The 24503-nt window shown below is 32.8% G+C and overlaps 1 protein-coding gene across 8 annotated transcripts in view; it reads left to right on the top strand.

Annotated features, from left to right (window-relative positions):
• PTPN4 (protein tyrosine phosphatase non-receptor type 4) overlaps positions 1-24503 on the top strand; it is a 188049-nt gene that overhangs the window by 109809 nt on the left and 53737 nt on the right. For all 8 annotated transcript variants that reach the window (XM_039872656.1, XM_039872652.1, XM_039872651.1 and 5 more), the window contains 2 exons: positions 9323-9386; positions 19458-19630. In XM_039872656.1, coding sequence (XP_039728590.1) covers positions 9323-9386; positions 19458-19630 — 237 coding nt within the window. The remainder of the gene's footprint in view (positions 1-9322; positions 9387-19457; positions 19631-24503) is intronic.

Raw genomic sequence — 24503 nt, 5'->3', positions numbered from 1 at the left:
TCATTAATACTATATGTGAATTAGAGACCATATTGTTCTCATCACCTTTATTAAATTAGTGTTTGTAGAATTGCCACTAAATTGCCTTTAATTTGATACTTTAGCAAAGTATTCCATAAGAAAAATCACTTGATGAGAACTGATAATAAGTACAAGTCTAATGTGGTATCTCACACGTTTCAGTTACTTTTTCTATGAATATTTTAATTAATATATTCAGGCCAAAAATTAAATGGTGGAATTACCAAATTTCTACATGAAGATTTTAGAGTAAAGTTGGAAGTTTTAGAACTGATAGTTTTATAAGACCAAGGAAAGAAAAAATATCACTCACAGATTTTAATGCATTTTTCTGTAGCTTAGAACCCCGCAACTTGGATGTTATTGGCATTATTTTTACAGATAAGGAATGAGAAATGCTAGAGAAGTTGAATGATTCAAGGTTAAACAACTGATAAGTGTGAAGCAGAGCTTTAAACCCAGGTCTTTCAGATTCTGAAACACAAGCTTCTCACTTCTCTCAGCTGCGTGTAGAAAAAAATTAGTGTACCACATAATAAATATGCTCCCTCATATCTTTCCATGGGTATTATTACTGAATTATTCAGTTCAAGTTCACACTTTAAAATTTTTGAATAGTAAATCGGGGTTACTTGGATTCCAGAAATTAGACTTCATTAAAATTAATGCTCATCAAAAAAACACTATTGAGAAAATGAAAAGGGAAGGAGAGAGTGTTGGTTCCCAGTTCAGTAGGTAAAGAGCTTGGAAGTCATCATTCCTGTCCTCACAAGAAAAAAAAAAAAACAAAAAAAAACTGAAAATCAACAATTCTTTTTAGATCCCTCAGAGAATTAAGGACACAAGGCAAACTGCATCTCTGAAAACTGGAGACAGATGAATACAAAGAATGAAAGTTTACCAGGACTAGAAACCACTGCTGCAGCCAGCAACTGGTAGGAATACTTAAAGGGTAATTGACTAATTGCTGGAGACTGAGCAAAGACTAGCTTGAGAGATGAAAACTCTTGAAGGCCCAGCCTTAAGAAGGTCCCCATGCTTTCATAAGTTTTACTACCAGGTGCCCCACCAGGTTCTCAAGGTGAAGATTGGAGAAAAGTCAACTCATGCTCTGAAGGGGCGAGGTGGGTTGGGTGGTGGTGAGCAGGGAAGGAGCCATTTTGAAATATGCTCAGAGCTTTCTGTTCTCAACAAAGGTCTCCCCTCAAGGAAATCTGTTTTACCAATATGTAACCAACATGGGCTCCACCAGAGCCTAACCAGAATGGATGGGGAGAGGGAAATACCCATTTCCAGCCCCCTCTGTACTTCTTGTCTCACCCAAGGAGGGGATGAGCTGAAAAGCACTGGAGGTTATGGCCAAAGGTCATAGACCACGAAACCACTGAGACCTAATAGCAAGATTAAAGAATGATTCCCCCACAACCCACACCTTACTGCCTCATCAACAATGCTCCTGTATAACGGAATTACAATGTAAGTAACTGCAAAGCTCAGACTGCATAAGAAGAGTCTCTAAGGAAACCCAAAGACAACAGGGGAAACAAAGATTCTAGAGGAAATAGTAGCCTCAAACATCTATCTCAGAAGCTGTTCCTTTGAAGAAGCTACAATTTGATTGCTTTAGTTTTGAAAGGAATTCATTCATGCCCCAAGGCATTATTGAAAACAGAGCAGTGTGTTAGCAATTAGGGGAGTTTTACAACTGGGTAAAGAATGGGATATGTGATACCACTATCATCTCAGGATTACTGTGGGCATACCCAAAGCTTGCCTTCCTGAAGAGCAACAGCAGAAGCTTAACACTGGTGGTTGATGGGTAGAGATAGACTGCATGAAAATAATCCAACAAATAACAATAACAAGATGTGGAGAAGGGAAACCAATATCAGAGTTACTGTAATGTAATATGTGAGACATCCAGTTTCCAAGAAAATATTAAAAGGCATGAAAAGATAAAAAACTATTACCCATACACTAGAAAAAAAATGCAAGAAACAGTTATACGTATGTACGTGCTTAATAACAGAGTTTCCAAATAAGTGAGGCAAAAAAAAAAAAGAGAAATAGACAATTCTACAATTGTATTTGGAGATTTGAGTATTTCCCTCTCAGCAATCAATACAAAAATTAGACAATAAAAAAAGCTGAAATGGATTTGAATACTATCAGCTATCTTGACTTAACTGATATTTATGCAATGCTATACCCAACAATAGCCAAATGTGTATTTTTTTTCAAGTACATATAGTTTGTTTATTGGAGAAAATATGCTGATCCATAAAACAAGCCTAAGTAAATTTTTAAAGAGTTAAATAATTCAGAGTATGTTCTCTTATGACAATGAAATTAAATTAGAAATAATCAGATTACTAGAAAAACTTCAAAAATTTGTTAATAAAGATGATTTCTAAATAAACCATGAGTCAAAGAGAAGAACATCACAAGACACATTAGAAATACTTTTAGCAGAAAACAAAAATGAAAAATACAACATACATTTCTGAGGATGCACCTGAAGTGTTTTGAGGAAATTTTATATTTTAAATGTTTATATTAGGGGAAAAAATCTAAGATCAATTATCTTGAGTTCTCATCTTGAGAAATTAGAAAACTAAGAACAAATCGAACTCAAAATCGTAGAAGGAGGAAAAGCAAATATAAGATGAACACAAAATGGAGAAAAATTAATGAAAGTCTGTAGTTGCACTCAGGAGAAAAAGAAAAGATACTGATTACTGATATCAAGAATAAAAGATGAGACATCACTGCAGATTTTATAAACATTGAAAGCATAATAAAAGAATATTATGAACAGATTCAAATATCATGAATACATTCACAACCTAGATTAAATGGCCAAATTCCTTGAATGACTAAATGAACAAAAGTAACAAAAGAAGAAATAGAAAACTTGAATACTCCTATATCAATTAAAGAAATTAATTTATAATTAAAAACTTTTGATCTATGAAACTCTGGCACAAATTGCTTCCCTTGTGAATTAAATCACAATTTAAGGTAAAAGTAGTTCCAATTTTACATGAGGTCTTTTAGAAAATAAAGGAGGAATATATTCCAATTAATTATTACTTTAATTCTGACATCAAAGACCTCACGAGAAAACTAGTTACTTATGATCATAGATACATAATTCCTTAAAAAAAAACTACCAAATTTAATCGAACAATGTATAAAAGTAATAATTTATTGTGACCAAATAGGTGTTATTCCAGGAATATAAGGTTGCTTTAACATCTGAAAATCACTCTGACATTATTATTATGAAAAAAACCCACATGATCATTTTAGTAGATTTAGTCAAAGAATTTGATAAAATTATACATCCATTCATGATGAAAAAAATTCTAACTGTATATAAAAGATACCCTCCCCATTCTGATTAAGACATCTGTGGAAAATCTGCTAATGGTAAGATCGTCAGTGTTTTTTTATGTAGATCAGGAACAAGTATGCTTACTTTCACTGTAGAAAAAGAAATAAAAGGCAAACAGATTGGAAAGAAAAACTTTTTATTTGCATATATGAGTACATATGTAGATCGGCTGAAAGTAAAGGAATGAAAAAGATATACCATGTAAATACTTGGAAATAGTAACCATAAGAAGTCTAGCGCGCCTATATTAATATGTACAGAGTGGCAGAAGAAATCTTTTGGATATGATAGATATAGTCCCTCTCTTGGTAATGACGATTGAACAGTATATACATAAAAATGCCAAATTTATCAAATTGTACTTTTTAAGTAATTTTTTGCTTTTCAATTACAATTGGCATACAGTCTATTAGTTTCAGCTGTACAACATAGTGATTAGACATTTTATGACTCACAAAGTGATCACCCCAGTAAATCTAGTACCCATCTGACATTATACATAATTATTAAAATATTATTGACTACATTCCCTTTGCTATACGTTTTTTTATTAAAATATTATTAAAATATTATTGACTACATTCCCTTTGCTATGACTGTTTTTCAGATTGTACACTTTAAGTATACACAGTTCATTGAATGTCAAATTATACTTAAAATGGTTTCAAAAGGAGAGGAAATAAATACAATAATGATAAAGGTGACCGCTAAAGCAATAAAAAAATGATTATATAATTACCATTCCAGTAGAAACACAGAAACTTTGGACAAATAAAAGTAAAAAATATTATGTGATAGATAAATGCAAAGATATCAGTTATACTAACAGACACAGATTATTAAACTATACTTTATACAGATTTATTGATGTATATATTATACCATGCATTCACTTATTACAGTATAGAATAATAGCTTTTAGTTTATTTATGGAGTACAGCACCATCATGATCTAATTCTGAAGCATTTTTATTACCCCAAAAAGATACCTAGTAACCATTAGCAGTCATTCCTCGTCACCTCCTCTGCCTCCCCAACCCCTCCCTCCAGCTCTAGGCAACCACTAATCTACTTTCCCCAGGTTTGGGATGTTCTGCCTCATTATTTCTTTAAATAAACTCTACTTCTCCCTCTCTCCTTCTGGAACCTTGATTAGTTTAATATTTATCTTTTTGCTGGAATCCCTTAGCTCACATAGGCTTTCATCACTACTTTTAAATCTTTGTTTCTTCTTCTGCTGAGAGCTTCTTGAATAAGTAGTACCATAAGTCATAAATATTCAAACTTAGAATTGCTATGAAAATATTTAGGTTATTGGGCTAGGATCCTAAAGCAAGTTTTGTTAAGTAAGATTGAACCTCTTGGCCTCAAGACTCAGGTCTGAAGATTAAAAAGGATCTGAGTATTTCTTACTATAAGGTTAAAATATGGAGGCAAATTTTTTTTGCTGATATTGATTACACTAATAAAGCCATAAAAGTCCCTTTTTATAGCATTATATGAGTTTCATGTAAGAAGAAAGGCAATATAGAAAGGTAGAATTTTAAAATCATTATGCTTTTAATATTAAAAATATTTTTAGGATCATTGCATAAACTCTTGAAATCTTACATTTTTCTCCAAGTGTTGCTTATAGTTTTTGTTTGTTTATTTGTTTAGTTTTTTAAGATTTTATTTTCTTAGGGCAATTTTGATTCACAACAAAATTGAGAGGAAGGTACAGAGATTTCCATACATCCCCTACTCCACACATGTATAACTTTCCCGTTAACAACACTCACTCATATTTTACGAAGGATGAAGCATTCATTGACAAATCATAATCACCCAGAATCCATAGTTTACACTCGGGTTCACTCTTGCTGTTATACATTCTATGGCTTTGGACAAATATATGACATATGTCCATCATTATAATATTGTGCAGAAGGGGGCTACTGTATAAGCCTATTTAGATAATGTATTTTTTCCTGTGTGTTTTGGCAAATTGTGTCTTTCAAAGAATTGATCTGTTTCATTGAGATTATCAAATTTGTGGGCATAGACTTGTTCATAATATTCTTTGGTTATGTTTTTAATATCAGTGGGATTTGTAGTAATGTTCACTCTTTGATTTCTAATATTAGTAATTGTGTACTCTTTTTTTCTTAGTCTGACTAGAGGCTTATCAATTTTATTGATCTTTTTAAAGAATCACCTCTTGGCTTCATTGATATTCTTTATTGATCTCCTGTTTTCAGTTCCACTAATTTCTGTTCTACTTCCATGTAGAAACTCAGATTATCAATTTTTAGTGGTTTTTTTATTCACATATGCATTCATTCTTACAAATTTTCCTCTAAGCACTGCCTTTTCTGCTGTCAATTTTGCTAGCTTGTATTTTCTTTTTCATTTAATTCAAATTTTTTATTTCTCTTGAAATTTCTTTTCTGACTCCCGTTTTATTTTTAGGTGTATTGCTTAATATCCACCTATTTTGGGATTTTCCAGTAGTCCTTCTGTTATTTTCTAGATTTTTCCATTGTGCTCCGAAAGCAGACATTATGTAAATTCTTGTCAATTTAAGGTGTGTTTTATGGCTAAGAATGTGTTCTGTCTTGGTGAATATTCCATATGACTTGAGAAAAATGTATTCTCTTGTATAGATTTCCATTCCAATTCATTTGATTGATGGTGTTGTTGAGCTCAACTGTGTCCTTAGTGATTTTCTGTGTGCCGAATGTGTACATTTCTGATCTAGGGTGTTGAAGTCTTCAAGTGTGATAGTGAATTCATCGGTATCTCTTGGCAGTTCTGTCAGTTTTGTAGTTTTAGTAGCTTTCTGTAGTTTGATGCTCTGTTTTAAGGCCACGTACACAGTAAGAATTTTTAATGTCTTTGAGAATTGACCCTTTCATTATGTAATGCCCTTCTTTATCCCTGATAACTTTTCCTTTACAGCCCATTTTTTCTGAAATTATAAGAGCTACTCTTGCTTTCTTTCTTTTTTCTTTTTTTACCACAAAATAATATATTTGTATGTATTGCGAAATGATCACACAATGTCTAGTTAACATCCATCACTACACACAGTTACAATTTTTTTGCTTATAACGAGAATATTTAAGATCTCTTAGCAATTTTCATATATACAATACAGTATTATTAACTATAATCAACGCGCTGTACATTATATCCTCAGGTACTCCTGCTTTTTTTTGATTAGTGTTAGCATAGTATATTTTTCTTCATTTAAGAGAATATTGATACATTTGTGTAGTATCTGCCATATACATTATTGTTTTCTATTTGTTGCCCTCTTTTTGTTTGTATTTTTGTGTTTCACTCCTCTGCCACATGTGGTTTTAATTGAGTATTTTATATGATTCTGTTTTTTTCTCTTAAGCATATCAGTTATACTTCTTTTTTTGCTTTTTTTAGTAGTTGCTCTAGTTTTGCAATATATATCTACAATTAATCCAAGTCCACTTTTAAATAACCATATACCACATCACAGGTATTGTGAATACTAGAATAACAAAATAATACTAATTTCTTCTTCCTGTCCCTTGTATCATTGCTGTCATTCTTTCACTTACATACAGAAGCTCCTCATCTTACAATGAGGTTACATCCTGATTAACCCATTGTAAGTTGAAAATATAAGTCAAAAATGCATTTAATACACCTAACTTACCTAACATCATAGCTTAGCCCATCCTACCTTAAACATATTCAGAACACTTATATTAGCCTACAGTTGGGCAGAATTATCTCACTGCCCCTGCCTAGCCAGCATTATGAGAGTATCACACTGCATATCAGTAGCTTGAGAAAGATCAAAAATTAAAATTTACATTATGGTTTCTACTGAATGGGTATCACTCTCATACCATCGTAAAGTCAAAAAATCTTAAGTCAATCATCATTAAGTCAGGAACTATCTGTATAAGCATACATAAATATATCATTATATATGACATATACATAAACAAACATTGTTGCTTTTATTATTTTGAATAAACTTAAATGTTAGATCAATTAAGAATAAGAAAAGTAAAGTTTTTATTTTCGTTTCGTTCCTTCTTCAGTGCTTTTCCTTTCTTTATATAGATCCAAGTTTCTGACCTTTATTATTTTCCTTTAACACATCTTGCAAGCAGGCCTACTGGCAACAAATTTCTTTTGTTTGTCTAAGAAAGTGTTTATTTCGCTTGCGTTTTTGAAGGATGATTTCACAGAATACAAAATTCTTGGTTGGTGGTTTTTTTCTCTCATCACTTTAAATACTTCACTCCATTCTCTTCTTGCTTCATGGTTTCTGAGAAGTTGGATAAAAGTTTCATCTTTGTTCCTCTATAGATAATATAGGTAAGGTATTTTATCCCTCTGGCTTCTTTTAAGATTTTTTATCTTCGATTTTCTGTGATTTTAAAATGATATGATTGGGTGTAGTTTTTTAGGCATTTTTCCCGCTTGTGTTCTCTGAGCTTCCTAAGTCTTTTTCTCTCTGCTTTTTGGTTTTTGAGGATTCTGTTGATAAATCCTCGATCACAGAGATTCTTTCCTCAACTGTGTCCAGTCTACTAATAAACTCATGAAAGGTGTTCTTCATTTCTGGTAAAGTGGTTTTTACCTGTAGTGTTTCTTTTGGTTCATTCTTAGGATTTCCATCTCTGTGCTTTCATTGCCCATCTGTTCTAATGTGCTTTCTACCTTACCCATTATATCCCTTAGCATATTAATCATAGCTGTTTTAAATTCCCTGTCTGATAATTCCAATATCCCTTCCGTGTCTGGTTCTGATGCTTGCTCTGTCTCTTCACAGTGTTTTTCATTTTGGTATGCATCATAAACTTTTTTTTGATAGGCAGACTGTTGTAAATATGCCCTTAGTAATGAGGGTAGGAGAAGCATTCTTTAGTCCTATGATTAACTTTCAGTGTTTTGATAAATTTAGGCCTCTGGACTGTCCACTTCACAAGTGTTTGTCAGTTTTTTTCTCTTCCCTTAGGCGAGACAAGATGGCTAGAGTGGGCTGCAGTTGGGTATTTCCCTTCTACAGGTCGATTAGAATCTGATAATACCCCGGCAACTTAGGCTCTGGTTAACTAGTTTCCCAGGATTGCAGATCTTGTTAAGAAGAATCAAGTGCTCTGGCTTATTTCAAAATGGTCCTTTTTCCCTTCCCTTGTCAGAAAACTGAGGGTATTTTTTTCTGATATTTACTGTGGGAATCTGTTTGAGCTCCTGGAGGTAAAACTCACAATGTTGTAGGTACCCCACTAACTGGGTTCCCCTGGAGTTTTTAACTCTTGGAGCTGCCCATGCTGAGCCTCCAACAGTTTGTAAATTACAGTTCAGGTTTTCCTACACCCATACTGGTTCTTCTGGCAATTTCTGCTCATTTGTCTCTGCTTTGGTAAGTTACGATGCCCTGTTAGTCTCTTAAATTATGGGGCAGTAGTTTGCCCTGTGCTCTCCTCTCACTTAATGGATCTAAGAAGAGTTGTTGATTTTTTATTCTGTTAAGCTGTTTTTGTTGTTTGGTTAAGTTGGTGATTTATTTCTAAGCTTCTTACATTCAGAACCAGAAAGCTACTTGTAGTTTTAAAGAGTAAATAATAATGTTATTGGTATTTCTTGAAATTTTAATTTGTGATGTTTTTGTATATATCTTTAGATATAATATTGGGTATTGTAATATTCTGTTAAAACTTTTCTCAGTTGAGCACATAGATTCTAATTATTTTTCCATGAAGCACCAAAAAGTTTAGATTCTTTATATAATGCATATATGTATATATGATTAAATGTTTAGATGTTACTGAATATAGTTAAAAGATTATTTTTAAATTATTCTCTTAATTTGCTAATATTTATATCTTTCCAATATTTTAAATACTCCCATCTCTTTTTATCCAGGTTGAAGATTGTAAAAATTTCATTTAAGTGCAAACAGTTTTTTATTCAACTTAGAAAAGAATTGGTGAGTATCGATTTAATAATTATTAACATAAATAAAGTCTTAAGAAATGATGACATTTCTGAACTTTTAGTACGAGTGAAGCTGTTCTTAATACTGTTGATAACTACATTCATTTTATGCATTTTTCTCTTTATCACTTCAGTAGACTCTGCCAGGTAGTGTAAAGAGAAGAAGCTAGATAAGGTCTGATTCCTCCACTTAGGAGCTTAAAGTCTAGTGAGGGAACCACAGAGGAAAACAGTGGTAGAGGGAACAAGAAATTCTCACTGCATAGAGGTGAAAGCAAAACAAACTTCCATGGGAGCTTAACCAGGAGGTTGAGAATTTCCAAATGGATAATGACACCCTGTAAGGCTTGATAAGGAAACAATATTCAGCTGGTACTTAAACATTATCTTGAAGAAATTTACTGATGCTAAAATATCCCATAAACACTGTGGGGCTCAGACTGCTGTTAGAGTTTCTGTCACCCGGAATGAGTGCTACCCCTCCTCTACCCCGCACACACACTACACTCTTGCTCCTAATGTTGGAAAATTAGGCATTTGGTTGGAGTAGTATTTTGTTTTTTGTTTTTTATTTTGACCTAATTCAGTTTCTTTTCTTTTTAAAATATTAGGTCATTCTTATATAAAAAATATCATTGATAATTGCCTACCAAGTTGATAAATTCACATTTTATGGCAGTGTATTTATTTCCCCAGTGTTTTTATGGTAATGATTTAAAATTCTTCTAGATATCCATTCTACTATCTCCTGAACTTAGAAACTGATCTCAATCATGTGTTCATTATCAGTCCCCAGAGTTCGTTTATGAGGACAGTAACTGAGAACTTTATATGTCCTTTTTCTTTTTTCTACTAAATCTGTAACACTTCATTTATAAGCTCATTTCATTTTGGGGAACTTGAGTGTTTAGTTTTGTTTCTTATTCATGAACACATAGTAAATTTCCTCTCTTCTTTAGAATGGTCATGCCCTTTTTATGTATTAAATACAGCATATTGAGTTATCATGGAAAGTACAGTGTCAGAAAGAATTTCATCTTGTAATTTTTTCTATTTTATCAGAGTAAACTAATCTTATTCTGACTTACATTATTTTTTAGAAATTACAAATTAATGAAGATTTTCAAGATGGTTGTATGTGTGTAAAATATATTCAGAAATCTAAAAAATGTACTTGAATCACCTGCATTTTATCACAGGATATTGATCTGCTAAGTTACTATGATTAATCATTCATTTATGCTCACAAAATATGGAAATTTTTTTCAACAGTTTTTATTGAAATAGAAAAATATATAGATTTTAAGTAGAGTGCTTGGTAAGCATATGAAATATAATGTTAATATGTAGAATATTACTACCACCCAAGAAGATGTTATTATTGCTAATGGAGCTGATGCCCACTTACAGTCATTAATCTTCCCAAAAGGTAAACATTATTCTTATTTGTATCACCATGGATTAGTTTGTTTATTTTTGAACTTTAAAAATAGAACTCATATAGAATGGGTTTTTTTTTGGTCTGCTTTTTTTTTCCATTTACATTGTGAGACTCATCCCTGTTGTAGCACAAAGCAATAGTTTATTCCACTACTGTATGTTATTCTACTTAATAAATGAATAACCATAAATTGAGTTATTCATTTTTATAATATTGGACACTTTTAACTTTTTTAGATTGTAGCTATTATGATTAAAGCTACTAACAAACATTTTTGTACATTTTTCAATAAATGTTTAGAGGAATAAAATATAAATTTTATCTGGAAACTAGAGAACAGGTATTTTACTTTAAATATTGGTAGAAGACAGTACAGAAGTCAACTTTTCTAATTGTTTCCCATTGTAGTACTATTGTATTAGTAATAATAATAATAGTAAATAGTTAATGTCTAACATTTATTGAGGTCTTACTATGTGCTTGGTAATATGCCAATCATTTTCATATCATTTAATCCTCACAACCATTGTCTGAGGTAATGTATCATTATATTTGTATCATAATGTCTGAAAAATGTGTTTAGCCTCAGGTAATAGCAGCAACAAAAGTTAACTAACAGTTGATTAAAGACTATATATAGGCATACTCTGCAGAATTTTGCCTTAATGTTTTTTTCTCTGAAAATCCTTTTATTTTTACATGTCAAACCTATAGAATCTACTCATCTTTCAACACCACATTGTATATATCTATTGTTTACAAAACATGTGGGGAAAATTTTGTTACATTACAAATACAATTGGTAGAATGTCAAAAGATAGACTTTTCGAAGTATGCAAAATTTCAAAAAAGGGTGAACACATATGCATCTTAGATTTTGCTTCTAGTGTTAAGCATAATTAATTCTCTGGGACATCAGAAACATGACGGAGTGAGAGATGTCCCCAGATCTCTCCCCTTGAAACAACAATAAAATGAGCTGAGCATCTAACACTGCACAAAAAAATCCAAACTGCACACCAGCACGTCAGAGCATGGTATCTGCACATAAGAACTACCACAGGTCAGAACCCCAGGAGTTGGGGCAGTAGACTGGGAGAAACAAAGAAGCTGTCTCCCGTAGCTGGAGCTCCCTGCAGAAAGAAAGGGAGAGGAGAAGGTACTCTGGGCTCCATGCAATGGCAGTGCCCAGGGAGCAGGGCAGAAAGCACAGAAGTGGGGATGGCAGAGAAGCAACAGTTGATTATTACCAGCTGTGGTTGCAAAATGGACAGCTGAGCCACAGTCCCCATCCCCCAACCCATAGGGCCCCATCCCCATAATCTCCAAGACCGAACACCACAGAGCCCCGGGAAGTGTGAGCAAATGCTACCAAAACTGTTGTTAACATAGACAGGGACTAAAAATGAGGGTAATGAGCGTGATTGAATATTTTTGAGAAAAAGAAAGTTATTGTTAAGACTTCATATAAAGCAGGGATCCAAGAGGCTTAGAAACCAAAAGAAAAACACTTCTTTGCAATAGGCTAAAGAGAGACCTTTATATAATAAATCTACTTTCTGGGGAAAATAAAAAAAACAGAATACACTTCCATTAATGCCCAGGTGGAGAAATACTCCATTAAACACCATAAACAACCAAGGTGACAAGAAAATTAGCTTAAAGACATGGAGATATGCAACTTAAATGACAGAGAATTAAGGATGATACTTCTGAAAAAAAACTCACATCCAAAATAATTCATATCAACAGTTCCAGGGATTGAAAAAACAACTAAATCAGCAGAATGAGTTTTTTAGCAAGGAGATTGGAACCCTCAAAAAGAACCAAATAGAACTTCTGGAGATGAAGTACACACTGCAAGAGATGAAGAATGAAATGGCAAGCTTGGAAACAGTCAAGCAACTGGAAGAAGTGATCAGTGATATCAAAGACAGAAATCTAGAAATAAATCAGAAGGAAGAAGAGAGAGACCAAAGAATGAAAAATAATGAAAGAGAAATACAAGAACTAGCTGATACCATCATGAGAAGGAACATAAGAATAATGGGTATTCTTGAAGGGGAGGAAAAGGAGCAGGGATCAGAAAGCATTTTCAGACAAATAGTTGACAAGAATTTCCCAAATCTAAGGAATTCAAGAAGTCAGCAGAACACCCAATTATCTCAACCCAAAGAGGCCTTCTCCAAGACACACTGTATTAAAATAATTAAAAATCAATGACAAAGTATTCTCTGGGCAGCCAGGGAAAAGAACAGTAACCTGTAAAGGAAAACCCATTACTATCATCGGACTTCTCAGCACAAACCTTACAAGCGAAAAAGGAGTGGAATCAAACTATTAAATAAAAGAAACTACCAGCTGAGAATAGTGTATCCAGCAAAACTCTCCTTTAGATATGAAGGAGAAATAAAGTCCTTTCCAGACATACAAAAATTGAGGAATTGTCCAATACAAGGCCTGCATTACAGGAAATACTGAAAAGGGTCAGCTCACCTAAAACAAAATGACAAAAAAATGCATAACTATGAATAAGGGGACTAGCAGGCAGATAGAAGCAAAGGGGCGCAAACCTTATTAAGAACAGGGCATTATAAGCTTAAACAATAAGAGATTTGCTATTGCAAGATAGTAATGAACATTCAGCATACATAGGGACAAATTGAGACAACAGTAACAAAAAAGAGGAGGATGCAAAAATCCAAATTCACAAAGGGGAATGGAGATAAGGCACATGCAGGAGAAAATGGACTAATATACATATATATATATATATATATATATATATATATATATATATATATACACACACACACACACACACACACACACACACACACACACACACACATATATGTGTGTGTGTGTGTGTGTGTGTGTGTGTGTAAAAGAATCCTCTATATGTTCGTAATGGTAACCACACGCCAAAGATTTAGAACTGAAGTATATAACATAAAACAAGAAGGACCAGAGGGGAAACCCATAAAACGCAACCAAAATAAAATCAAACACATGGACAAGGAAGTAATGAGAACACCAAGCTACCAGAAAGCAAAAGCTAAAATAGCTATAGGAAAACTTCATATTTCAATAATCACCCTAAATGTAAATGGACTAAACTCACTAATAAAAAGGCACAGAATTGCAGATTGGGTCAAAAAACAGAACCCTAACATATAGCTCCCTCCAGGAGACACATCTCAGTTCCAAAGAAAAATATAGACTCCAAGTGAAAGGGTGGAAAATGATATTTCAAGCAAATGGCATTCAGAGAAAAGTGGGAGTAGCAGTACTAATATCAGACGAAATGGGCTTCAAAATACAAAACGTAAAGAAACATACTGAGGGATACTTCATAATGATAAAGGGAATCATACACCAAGGAGACATAACACTTAGGAATATCTATGCTCCCAATCAGGGAACCCCAAAATATATAAAGCAGTTACTAACATAACTAAAGGGAGAAACAGATCAAACACTGTCATAGTAGGGGACCTAAATACCCCACTGTTGGATATGGACAGATCATCCAAACAGAAAATCAATAAGGAAATAACATCCTTAAATGACACATTAGACCAACTGGACATAAATGCCATTTACAGAGCCTTCCATCCCCAAACAGCTGCTTAGACATTCTTCTCTAGTGCACATGGAATATTCTCAAGGATTGACCACATACTGGGACGCAGAGATAGCCTCAACAAATGTAAGAGAGTTGTAGCTGGAGATCAACTGCAAAAAGAAAGCAGGAAGATCCACAAATACAGGGAGATTAAACAACATGCTACTGAAGAGTAACTGAATCAGAGAAGAAGTATAGAGAGATCAAGGATACTTAGAAACAAATGATAACATTAGTACAACATATCAAAATTTTTGAAACATGGCAAAAGTGGTCATAAGAGGAAAGGTTATATCATTACAGGTCTATCTGCAAAAACAAGAATGAGCTCAAGTAAACAACCTAACTTCATCTTAAAAAACTAGAAAAGGAAGAACAAATGAAACCTCAAGTCAGCAGAAGTAAAGAAATAATCAAAATTAGAGCAGAAATAAATGAAATTGAAAACAAGCAGTAGAAAAACTAATGCAACAAAGAGCTGGTTCTTTGAGAAGTTTAATAAAATTGACAAACCCCTAGCTAGACTCACTAAAGAAGAAAGAGAAAGAACACAAACAAAATCAGGAGTGAAAGAGGGGAAATTAAAACAGATACAGCAGAAATACAAAGGATCATACAAGAATACTATGAAAAAGTATGTAACACCAAATTTAATAACCTAGAAGAAATGGACCAGTACTTAGGAAGATACAACCTTCCTAGACTGAATGAAGAAGATCAGGAAAATCTAAATAGACCGATCAGCAGTATGGAGACTGAAACAATCATCAGAAACCTACCAGAAAGTAAAAGTCCAGTAACGAGCATCTTCACCAGTCAATTCTACCAAACATTCAAAGATTTAATACTTCTTCTTCTCAAACTCTTTGAAAAAGTAGAAGAGGAAGCAATACTTCCTAACTCATTTTTTGAGGCCAGTATTACCCTGATATCAAAACCTGGTAAAGATAACACAAAAGAATCCTAAATAAGATACTAGCAAACTGAATACAGCAACATATTAAAAAGAGTATACACTACGATCACGTGGGCTTCATCCCAGGGGCACAAGGATGGTTCAACATATGCAAATCGATTAATGTGCTACACCACATAAACAAATTAAAAAATAAGAATCATATGATCATATCAATAGGTGCAGAAAAAGCCTTCAATGAGATACAGCATCCATTTATGATCAAAACACTTCACAAAATTGGTATAGAAGGAAAGTGCCTTCATATAAAAAAGACCATCTATGACAAACTCTCAGCCCACGTTATACTTAATGGTGAAAAATTAAAAACCTTCTCTCAGATCAGGAACAAGGCGAGGATGTCCACTTTCACCACTATTATTCAATATAACATTGGACGTTCTAGAGAGTGTAGTTAGGCAAGAGAAAGATATAAAAGGCCTCCAAATAGGGAACAGAGAAGTCAAACTGTCACTATTTGCGGATGACATGATTCTCTACATAGAAAACCCTAAAGACTCCATAAGAACACTACTAGAAACAATAAGCAAATACAGTAAAGTCTCTGGATACAAAATCAATGTTCAAAAATCTATAGCATTCCTATACTCTAATAAGTGTCAGAAAAAGAAGTGGAAAAAATAATTCCTTTTGCAGTTGTAACAAAAAGAATAAAATACCTAAGAATAAATTTAACAAAACATGTGAAGGACCTATATAATGAAAACTACAAGGCCCTATTAAAAGAAATCAAAGAAATGGAAAGATAGCCCGTGTTCTTGGATTGGAAGAATCAACATAGTTAAAATGACCATATTACCTAAAGCATTATACAGATTTAATGCAATCCCCATCAAAATCCCACTGGCATTTTTTAAAGAAATAGAACAAAAAGTCATCAGGTTTGTATGGAAGCACAAAAGATCCCAAATTGCCAAAATTATCCTGAGAAAAAAGTATGAGGCTGGAGGTATCACTCTGCGTGACTTCAAATTATACTACAAAGCGACAGTAATCAGAACTTCATGGTATTGGTAGAAAAACAGACACACGGACCAGTGGAACAGAATCGAGAGTCCAGAAGTAAACCTATATTTACATGGGCAAATAATTTTCAACAAAAGAGCCAAAAACATACAGTGGAGAAAGGAACGCCTCTTTAATAAACGGTGCTGGGAAAACTGGAAAGCCACTGGCAAAAGAATGAAATCAGACTTTTGTCTGTCACCACACACCAAAATTAACTCAAAATGGATTAAGGACCTGAATATAAGACCTGAAACAATAAAATGCGTAGAAGAAAACATAGGAACTAAACTCAGGGACCTTGGATGTAAAGAGGATTTTATGAATTTGACCTCAAAGGCAAGGGAAGTAAAAGCTAAAATAAATGAATGGCACTACATCAAACTAAAAAGCTTCTGCACAGCAAAAAATAACCGTCAACAGGGTAAAGAGACAACCATCTGAATGGAGAATATATTTGGAAGTAATGCCTTCGATAAGGACCTAATATCCAAAATATACAAAGAACTCATACAACTCAGTAACAACAAAAAAGCAAACGATACAATCAAAAAATGGGCAGAAGAACTGAACAGACCCTTCTCCCAAGAAGACCTACAAGTGGCCAGCAAACATATGAAAGGATGCTCAACATCACTAGTTATTAGGGAAATGCAAATTAAAACCACAATGAGATACCATCTCACACCTGTTAGAATGGCTGTAATCAACAGGATAAATAATAACAAATGTCGGAGATGATGCAGAGAAAAAGGAACCCTCATCCACTGCTGGTGGGACTGCAAATTGGTACAGCCACTATGGAAAACAGTATGGAGGTTCCTCAGAAAACTAAGATTTGATCTACCATATGATCCAGCAATTCCTCTGCGGGGTATTTACCCCCAAGACTTGAAAACCCATATCCAAAAAGATAGTTGCACACCGATGTTCATAGCAGCATTATTCACGGTGGCCAGGACGTGGAAGCAACCGAAGTGTCTTACGATAGAGGATTGGCTAAAGAAGCTGTGGTACATATGTACAATGGAATATCACTTAGCCATAGGAAGAGATGAAATACTGCCTTTTGTGACAACATGGATCAACCTGGAGATAATCATTCTAAGCGAAATAAGTCAGAAAAAGATATTATGTTGAAAATCACATAATATCACTTGTATGTCAGATGTAAGCCTAAAAGCAACAAATGAACAGGACAAACAGTTACTCATAGACATGGCCAGTAGACTAGTGGTTACTAGGAGGAGAAGGGAGGTATACAGGGTAAAGGGGATCATATATGTGGTGATAGAAATTTAACTATAGGAGGTGAACACACAGTGCAAATATATATATATATGCCTTACTGTTAAAGTGTACAGCTGAAACTTACTGCATTTCGTTAAGCAATGTCATCTTTAATAAAGAAAATAAATTAATTTAAAAAATAAAAATAATTTTAAAAAAATAGAAAAACATTCTCTGGTGATCAAGAAGTGATATTTTAAGCATGTTATCTTCTAACATAGTGATTTAATATTTACCTATACCTGAGCATTTAACTGTATTTTAGTCACAGAAATACTTTATGACCTTTTGATGGGCAAAGATTTCTTTAACAGCACATAGAAGGAAAACTAATCTTAAAAGAAAGGATAAATGACTTGGACTGTGTTAAAATTAAGAACTATATTCATCAAAAGATATCATTAGGAGAGTGAAATAGCACAGAATGTGTATAATACACACACCCCACATCTTTGGTTGTACATCCAACCCAGTCCAAAAGTATGCTAGTGACTTGAACAGACACTTCAGAAATGAGGATGTCCACATGGCCAGTAAGGTGAAAAGGTGTTGAACCTCATTAATCATCAGGGAAGTACAGATTATCAACAAAACGTGATACTTCACCAAATCCACTAGAGTAGTGGAAAGATGGACAAGTCAGTGTGTGGAGTACATACTGCTGATGAGAATGATTATATATATAGATGTAACCATTTTGGAAAACTGTTGGGCATTATCTACTAAAGGTGCTATCTTATCCAACAACAGAAATACGCACATATGTGCATCAGACAACATACAAGAATATACATGGCAGCAATATTTTTACATATCCAAACTGAAAACATCAAATGTCTACCAACAATAAATGCATAAATAAACTGTGGTATGTTTATAATTATAGAATAAAAATAAGTGAATTTCTGTTTCACAACTATATGGATGAGTATAAAAACATAATATTGTACAGAAGTCAGGCCTAAGGACACATATGTATGATTTCACGTCTAAAAGTTCAAAAACAAGCATAACTAATCTGTGGTTGATTACCTTTGCTAAGGTAATCTTGGTAGAAAGTGAAGACTAAGGATACTTCAGAGGTGCTGATAATTATATTTCGTGATCTGGTTAGAGGTTAAATGGTTGCATTCATTGTGAGAAAATCAGAGCTATACACTTATAACAAATGAGCCTTACTATATATCGCTTACTTCAATGAAACTATTTAAATAGAAATTTCTGCCAAACTTACAGAGAAAAATTAAAGAAATTCTTCTATTCTATTGCTACTTATTTTAAAATTTGACTTCATAATAGTGTTTAGAAGTGCTGAATATTCTCATCTACTTATTTAACATCTAGACAGATTTAAAAACTTAGAAATATTATTGAAGGGTATGATGATATATCTCAAAGTTTAACTTATGGGCCAGGATTATATTTTGAAACAGAATTACAGCTAATAAGTTTTGGAAAAAAAGATATATCAGTTTTTAAATTTACTTCTCACTGTTTTCTAAAGTAAAAATTTCTAAAAGTTGTAATATTACCAAATGAGGTCCCACATTTTTCAAACCTTTCCAAATTTTTTGCTGCTTTTTTAAATCAGATAAGCAGAAAGAAAAAAACTGGAGTGATTAGTGTTTGTAAGGCTGAATATTTTTCTTTCAAAAGTAAATAAAATGGAGCATTGGATCCTGATATTTTCCTGGTATTATCTGCTTTTTGTTATTTATTACAGCATGAATCTAGAGAAACATTATTGGGATTTAATATGGTGAACTACAGAGCATGCAAAAATTTGTGGAAAGCATGTGTAGAACATCACACATTCTTCCGTTTGGACAGACCGCTTCCACCTCAAAAGAATTTTTTTGCACATTATTTTACATTAGGTTCAAAATTTCGTTACTGGTAAGTATTGCTTATACATTAATGCTGTATTGCTGGATATTTCCTCCCTTTAAAATAAAGGTCTAATTTACTGAACAATACAGTTTTTGTTATGCATATATACTGAGTCAAAATCTCTGTGGAGTGTGGCCCCTTTGTCTATGTCAGCAAAAAGTTCTATAGGTTCTTGTGATATAACCATACTTGAAAAAACTGCTCTATTGACTTTATTCCAGATCCTTATTTTCTAAAGTAAATCAATCATATGTAATTACTTACATTCTAGAAATGCTATAATTTTCACTGTGTTTGTGTTAAATATTTACAAGAAAATTTCTTTGTTCTAAGGCCCCTTTATTTTATTTGTAAAAACCAAGATATTTTCTGTATGAGTATAAGTTACTTTGCTTTTTTATATATGAGTTGCCAAACCCTTTATTGTAAAGAGTTCAAAACAGCTGTTATACAAAAATCACATTTAATCATTGAACAATAACCCCAGGTTCCTTTTCCTAAAATTGTCTTATTATTTATTTTTGATAGCTTTTATTTTTTTCCCAAGGGCAACAGTCTTTGAGGAATAACTCTTAACCAGAAAAAATAACAGTGTAAAGCTTAGCACAGAATATCCCATGCCTTTCCCCTCAAAAAAGAAGTAGTAAAAGTAGCTCAGAATTTCAGTAGCAACTCAAAACAGAATTAGGAACATTTTAACCATAAAGAAGGCACAGCAGGTTCTTAAGTGGCTTAATACCATGTTTAACTTCTTCATCACCTTCCTAAAAGCCATATTGGGAAAAGTAAGGTGGTGGTGATACTTGCACACTTAAAGGTAAATAGAGTAAGTATTAATTAGCTCAATGGTGAAAGTCAAGGAAAAATTAAAAAGCATTCTATTGGCACTACATCTCAGTAGAGACGAAAGAAATCTCCAATGAGAGAAAAGTACAGACCATAATGGTAGTCCCTTAATAAATTTAATTACTAACTAAACGACCCCCAGAGTTATTACACGAAGACTGTACTTATCTCTTGCAGAACTTTTTCTTCCTTCTGTCCTTGAAAGTACTACATACACATAAATATGCATATATATACCATTTCACTTAGGCAACAAAGAAATGAATAGAATGTAGCAACCAGCCTTCAACTATAATTCAAACAGGTCTCAGGTAAGATGAGAAAAAACGGGAATTTGCCCAAACTATACCACAGCAAACAGAAAATCTAGTCAGAGTAACTACAAATTCAAAAGATAGTTAAAGAAACCAGTTTGGGAGAAAATCATCACTGGAACAGAATGAAATATCTACCGTAGATATTAAGAACAAGCTATAATAAAAGTATTGGTGGGGAGGAGAGCAAAAACTGCCGTGCAGACTGTTATTGCCCTTGGGGGAATATGGGCCTAGTACTGACAGATTCTACATTTTTAAACAGCTTTATTAAGGTATAATTGACATATAATAAGCTACGATATTTAAAGTTTAAAAATTGACGTTTGGAGATATATATACCTCCATGACTATCACTACATGGAGATATATATACCTCCATAACTCTATCACTACATCAAGATAGCAAGCATACACACCCCTAAATGTTCCCCCATGCTTCCCTGTAACCCCTTTCTCCTACCCTTCTTTGTTCCCTTGCTACCACTGGTCTGTTTTATATATATATACGAAATATTTTATATATACGTATATATATATACACACACATTCTATATATATATAAATGGTTTTTCTAGGATTTTATGTAAATCGAAACATGTATATTGCATATTCTTTTTAGTCTGGCCTCTTTTACTAAGCATAATTATTCTGAAATTTATCCTTGTCGTTGCCTATATTGATGGTTCATTTCTTTTTATTGTGCAGTCGTATTTCGTTATATGGATGTACCACAATTTGTTTATGCATTCACTTGATTATCGATATCAAGTGAGTTGTGTCCCCATTTGGGTTGTTTCCAATTTTGAGCTATTAAAAATAAAGCTACTGTGAACATTCATATGGAAGTATTTGTATGGATGTTTGTTTTAATTTCCTTTGATTAATTACCTACCAGTAGAATGGCCAGATCATATATGTGGTAAATACATATTTAACTTTGTGAGAAACTGCCAACTGTTTTTTTTTCAAAGCAGTTTGTACCATTTTATGTACCCACTAACAGTGTATGAGAGTTACAGTTTTATCACATTCTCATCAATACCTGTTGTTATCTTTTCATTTTACTAGTGGCTTCTGAAGAGCATATGATTTTCATGAAGTTTGTTCTATTATGGATCTTTCTTTTGGTGTCATATCTAAGAAATCTTTGCCTAACCCAAGGTCACAAAGATTTATTCCTCTATTTTCTTTTATAATTTTAGCTATTATGTTTAGGTCTATGATTCATTTGGAAATAATTTTTGTATACAGTGTGAAGTATGAATTGAAGTTCGTTTTTTTACATGTGGATATCCAGTTGTTCAGCAACATGTATTGAAAAGATTAGTCTTTTTTCCACTGAATTGCCTTTGCACTATTGTTGAAAATTAGTTGTTCATATTGTGTGGACTTATTTCTGGACTTACATGTAATTCTTAAATTCTAGTTACATTAGTCTTCCATCTTTGTTCTTTTTTAAAGTTGTTGTAGGTGTTCTAGATCCTTTGCATTTCCATCTGAATTTTAGAATTAGCTGATCAATATCTGTGTAAAAAAGACTTCTGGGATTTTAATTGGGATTATTATAGATCAGTTTCAGGAGAATTAATATTTTAAAAATACTGAATTTTTCACTCATGAAATATGGCATATCTTTTTATTTAAGTCTTTAAGTCATCTTAGTTTTCAGCAATGTTTGTAGTTTTCAATGTATAAGTCTCACATCTTTGCCAAATTTATCTTTAATTATTTCATATTTTTGATGCTATTATAAGTGGTCTTTTTAAATTTTAATTTCAAATTGCTCATCACAGTTTGTTAGATAGAAATGCAATTGATTTTTTATGTTGACATCGTTTCCTGACACTCTGTTTACCTCACTTATTCTAAGAGCTTTTCTATAGCTTCTAACAGATTTTCTACCTAGAAAAAAATGACAGCTTTAATTCTTCCTTTCTATTCTGATCTTTTTGTTTATTTTTCTTTCCTTATTGCCCAATCTAGAACTTCTGTTGCACTGTTGAATAGAAGTGGTCAGAACAAATACCCCTTGTCTTGTTCCTTAGGGGAATGCATTTAGTCTTTGCTGCTAAGTATGTTAGTTGTTTGCTTTTCATAGATGCCTTATATCATGCATGTTGAGGAAGTTTCCTCTACTTCTAATTAGCTAGAAGTTTTTGTCAAATGCCTTTTCTGCAGCTATTGAGTCAATCACATGGTTTTTCTTTTTAGATGATTTATGTGATGAATTACATTGATTGAGTTGCAAGCATTAAACCAACCCTATGTTCCGGGGATAAACCCCATTTGGTCATGATCTGTTACCCTTTTCATATATTATTTGATTTGATTTGCTAAAATTTCGTTCAGAATTTTTATATCCGCATTTACAAAGGATGTTGCTCTGTAGTTTTCTTGTAATGTCATTGTCAGGTTGGTGTTAGAGTAATTTTACCTCATTGAGTTTGGAAGTATTCCTTCATTTTCAGTTTTCTGAAAGAGTTTTTGTAGTAATGATATTATTTCCTGTTGAAATGTTTGACAGAATTTACCAATTCATTTATCTAGGCCAGAAGTTTTATTTATATGAAGCGTTTGAATAACACATTCAAATTCTTTATTAGATATGAAGCAGTTCAGATTTTCTTTCTTCCTGAGCAAGCTTGGTAGTTTATGTTTTTCAAGGAATTTATCATTTCATCAAAGTTGTTCAATTTTTTGGCATAAAGTTTATAATATTCTCGTTATCTCTTTAATATCTCTAGCATCTGTAGGATTGTCATTTATGTCATTCTTGATTTTGATAAACTTGTGTCTTCTCTCTTTTTCATTTGTTCAATCTTATTAGAGGTTTATCAGTTTGGATTAAATATTTTTAAACACTGAATGCCAAATAAAACTTTTCTTCAGGCTTATACATGGCATGTAGACCACTCTTTGTCTACCAAGTCTTAAAGAACAAAAAAGTGACCAAAAAATATACTTAGCCAGGTTGCCATTGAAATCTAAAGTTAGTAGATAGACATTAACAAATATACAAAATCTTGGAAAATATAACATCTCTGAACCATCTCGAAAAAAAATTTAATATAAAATTAAGCTGTCCAGGAGAGAAATCAAAATGACTCAAGAAGAATCCTAGTAAAAGAACTAAGAATTTAAATTAAGCCCTTTAAATACAGAACTAATCCTTGGCAACTCTGAGAATTATGACTATAGATAGAATTAAAATGTTATATAAACCTTGACAAAGTAATAATATAAGAAAGCAAAGTAATAATATAATAAAAGAAAACAATAGAGAGGTTAAGCAAGGGACTAGTGGAACTATAGAATCCATATTAACAAAAATTAAAACATTAATACACCAGCTGCTTAAGGTTTACCTAATCTTTTTTCCTTTTCCTTTTTTTTTTTTTTCTTTTTTGTTAATGGTGGTCTTTTTCTTTTTTTCAGCTCAAGGGAAATTAGTTTAATATTATCATTAAAAGTGGCATATATAGCATAGTAATAGAATTATGTACATATTTTATAACCTTTTCTATGTGTATATATAGAATTTTAGAATGATTTTTATCTGCTCACGATTAGATTATTTTTTAGGGGTAGGTCTCTAGCTATATTTGGCATTTGTTTAGTTTTTTACTTTTCGTTATGCTTTTTCTACATTTCTTGAATTATTTATAATAAGCCTGTGTTCTTTTACCAATTGTTATTTTTCTCATTGTTCTAAAGAT

This window comes from Pteropus medius, unplaced genomic scaffold (genome assembly GCF_902729225.1).
Source record: "Pteropus medius unplaced genomic scaffold, Ma_sr-lr_union100, whole genome shotgun sequence".
Lineage (NCBI taxonomy): Eukaryota > Metazoa > Chordata > Mammalia > Chiroptera > Pteropodidae > Pteropus > Pteropus medius.
This window is presented reverse-complemented; position numbering and strand designations above follow the sequence as displayed.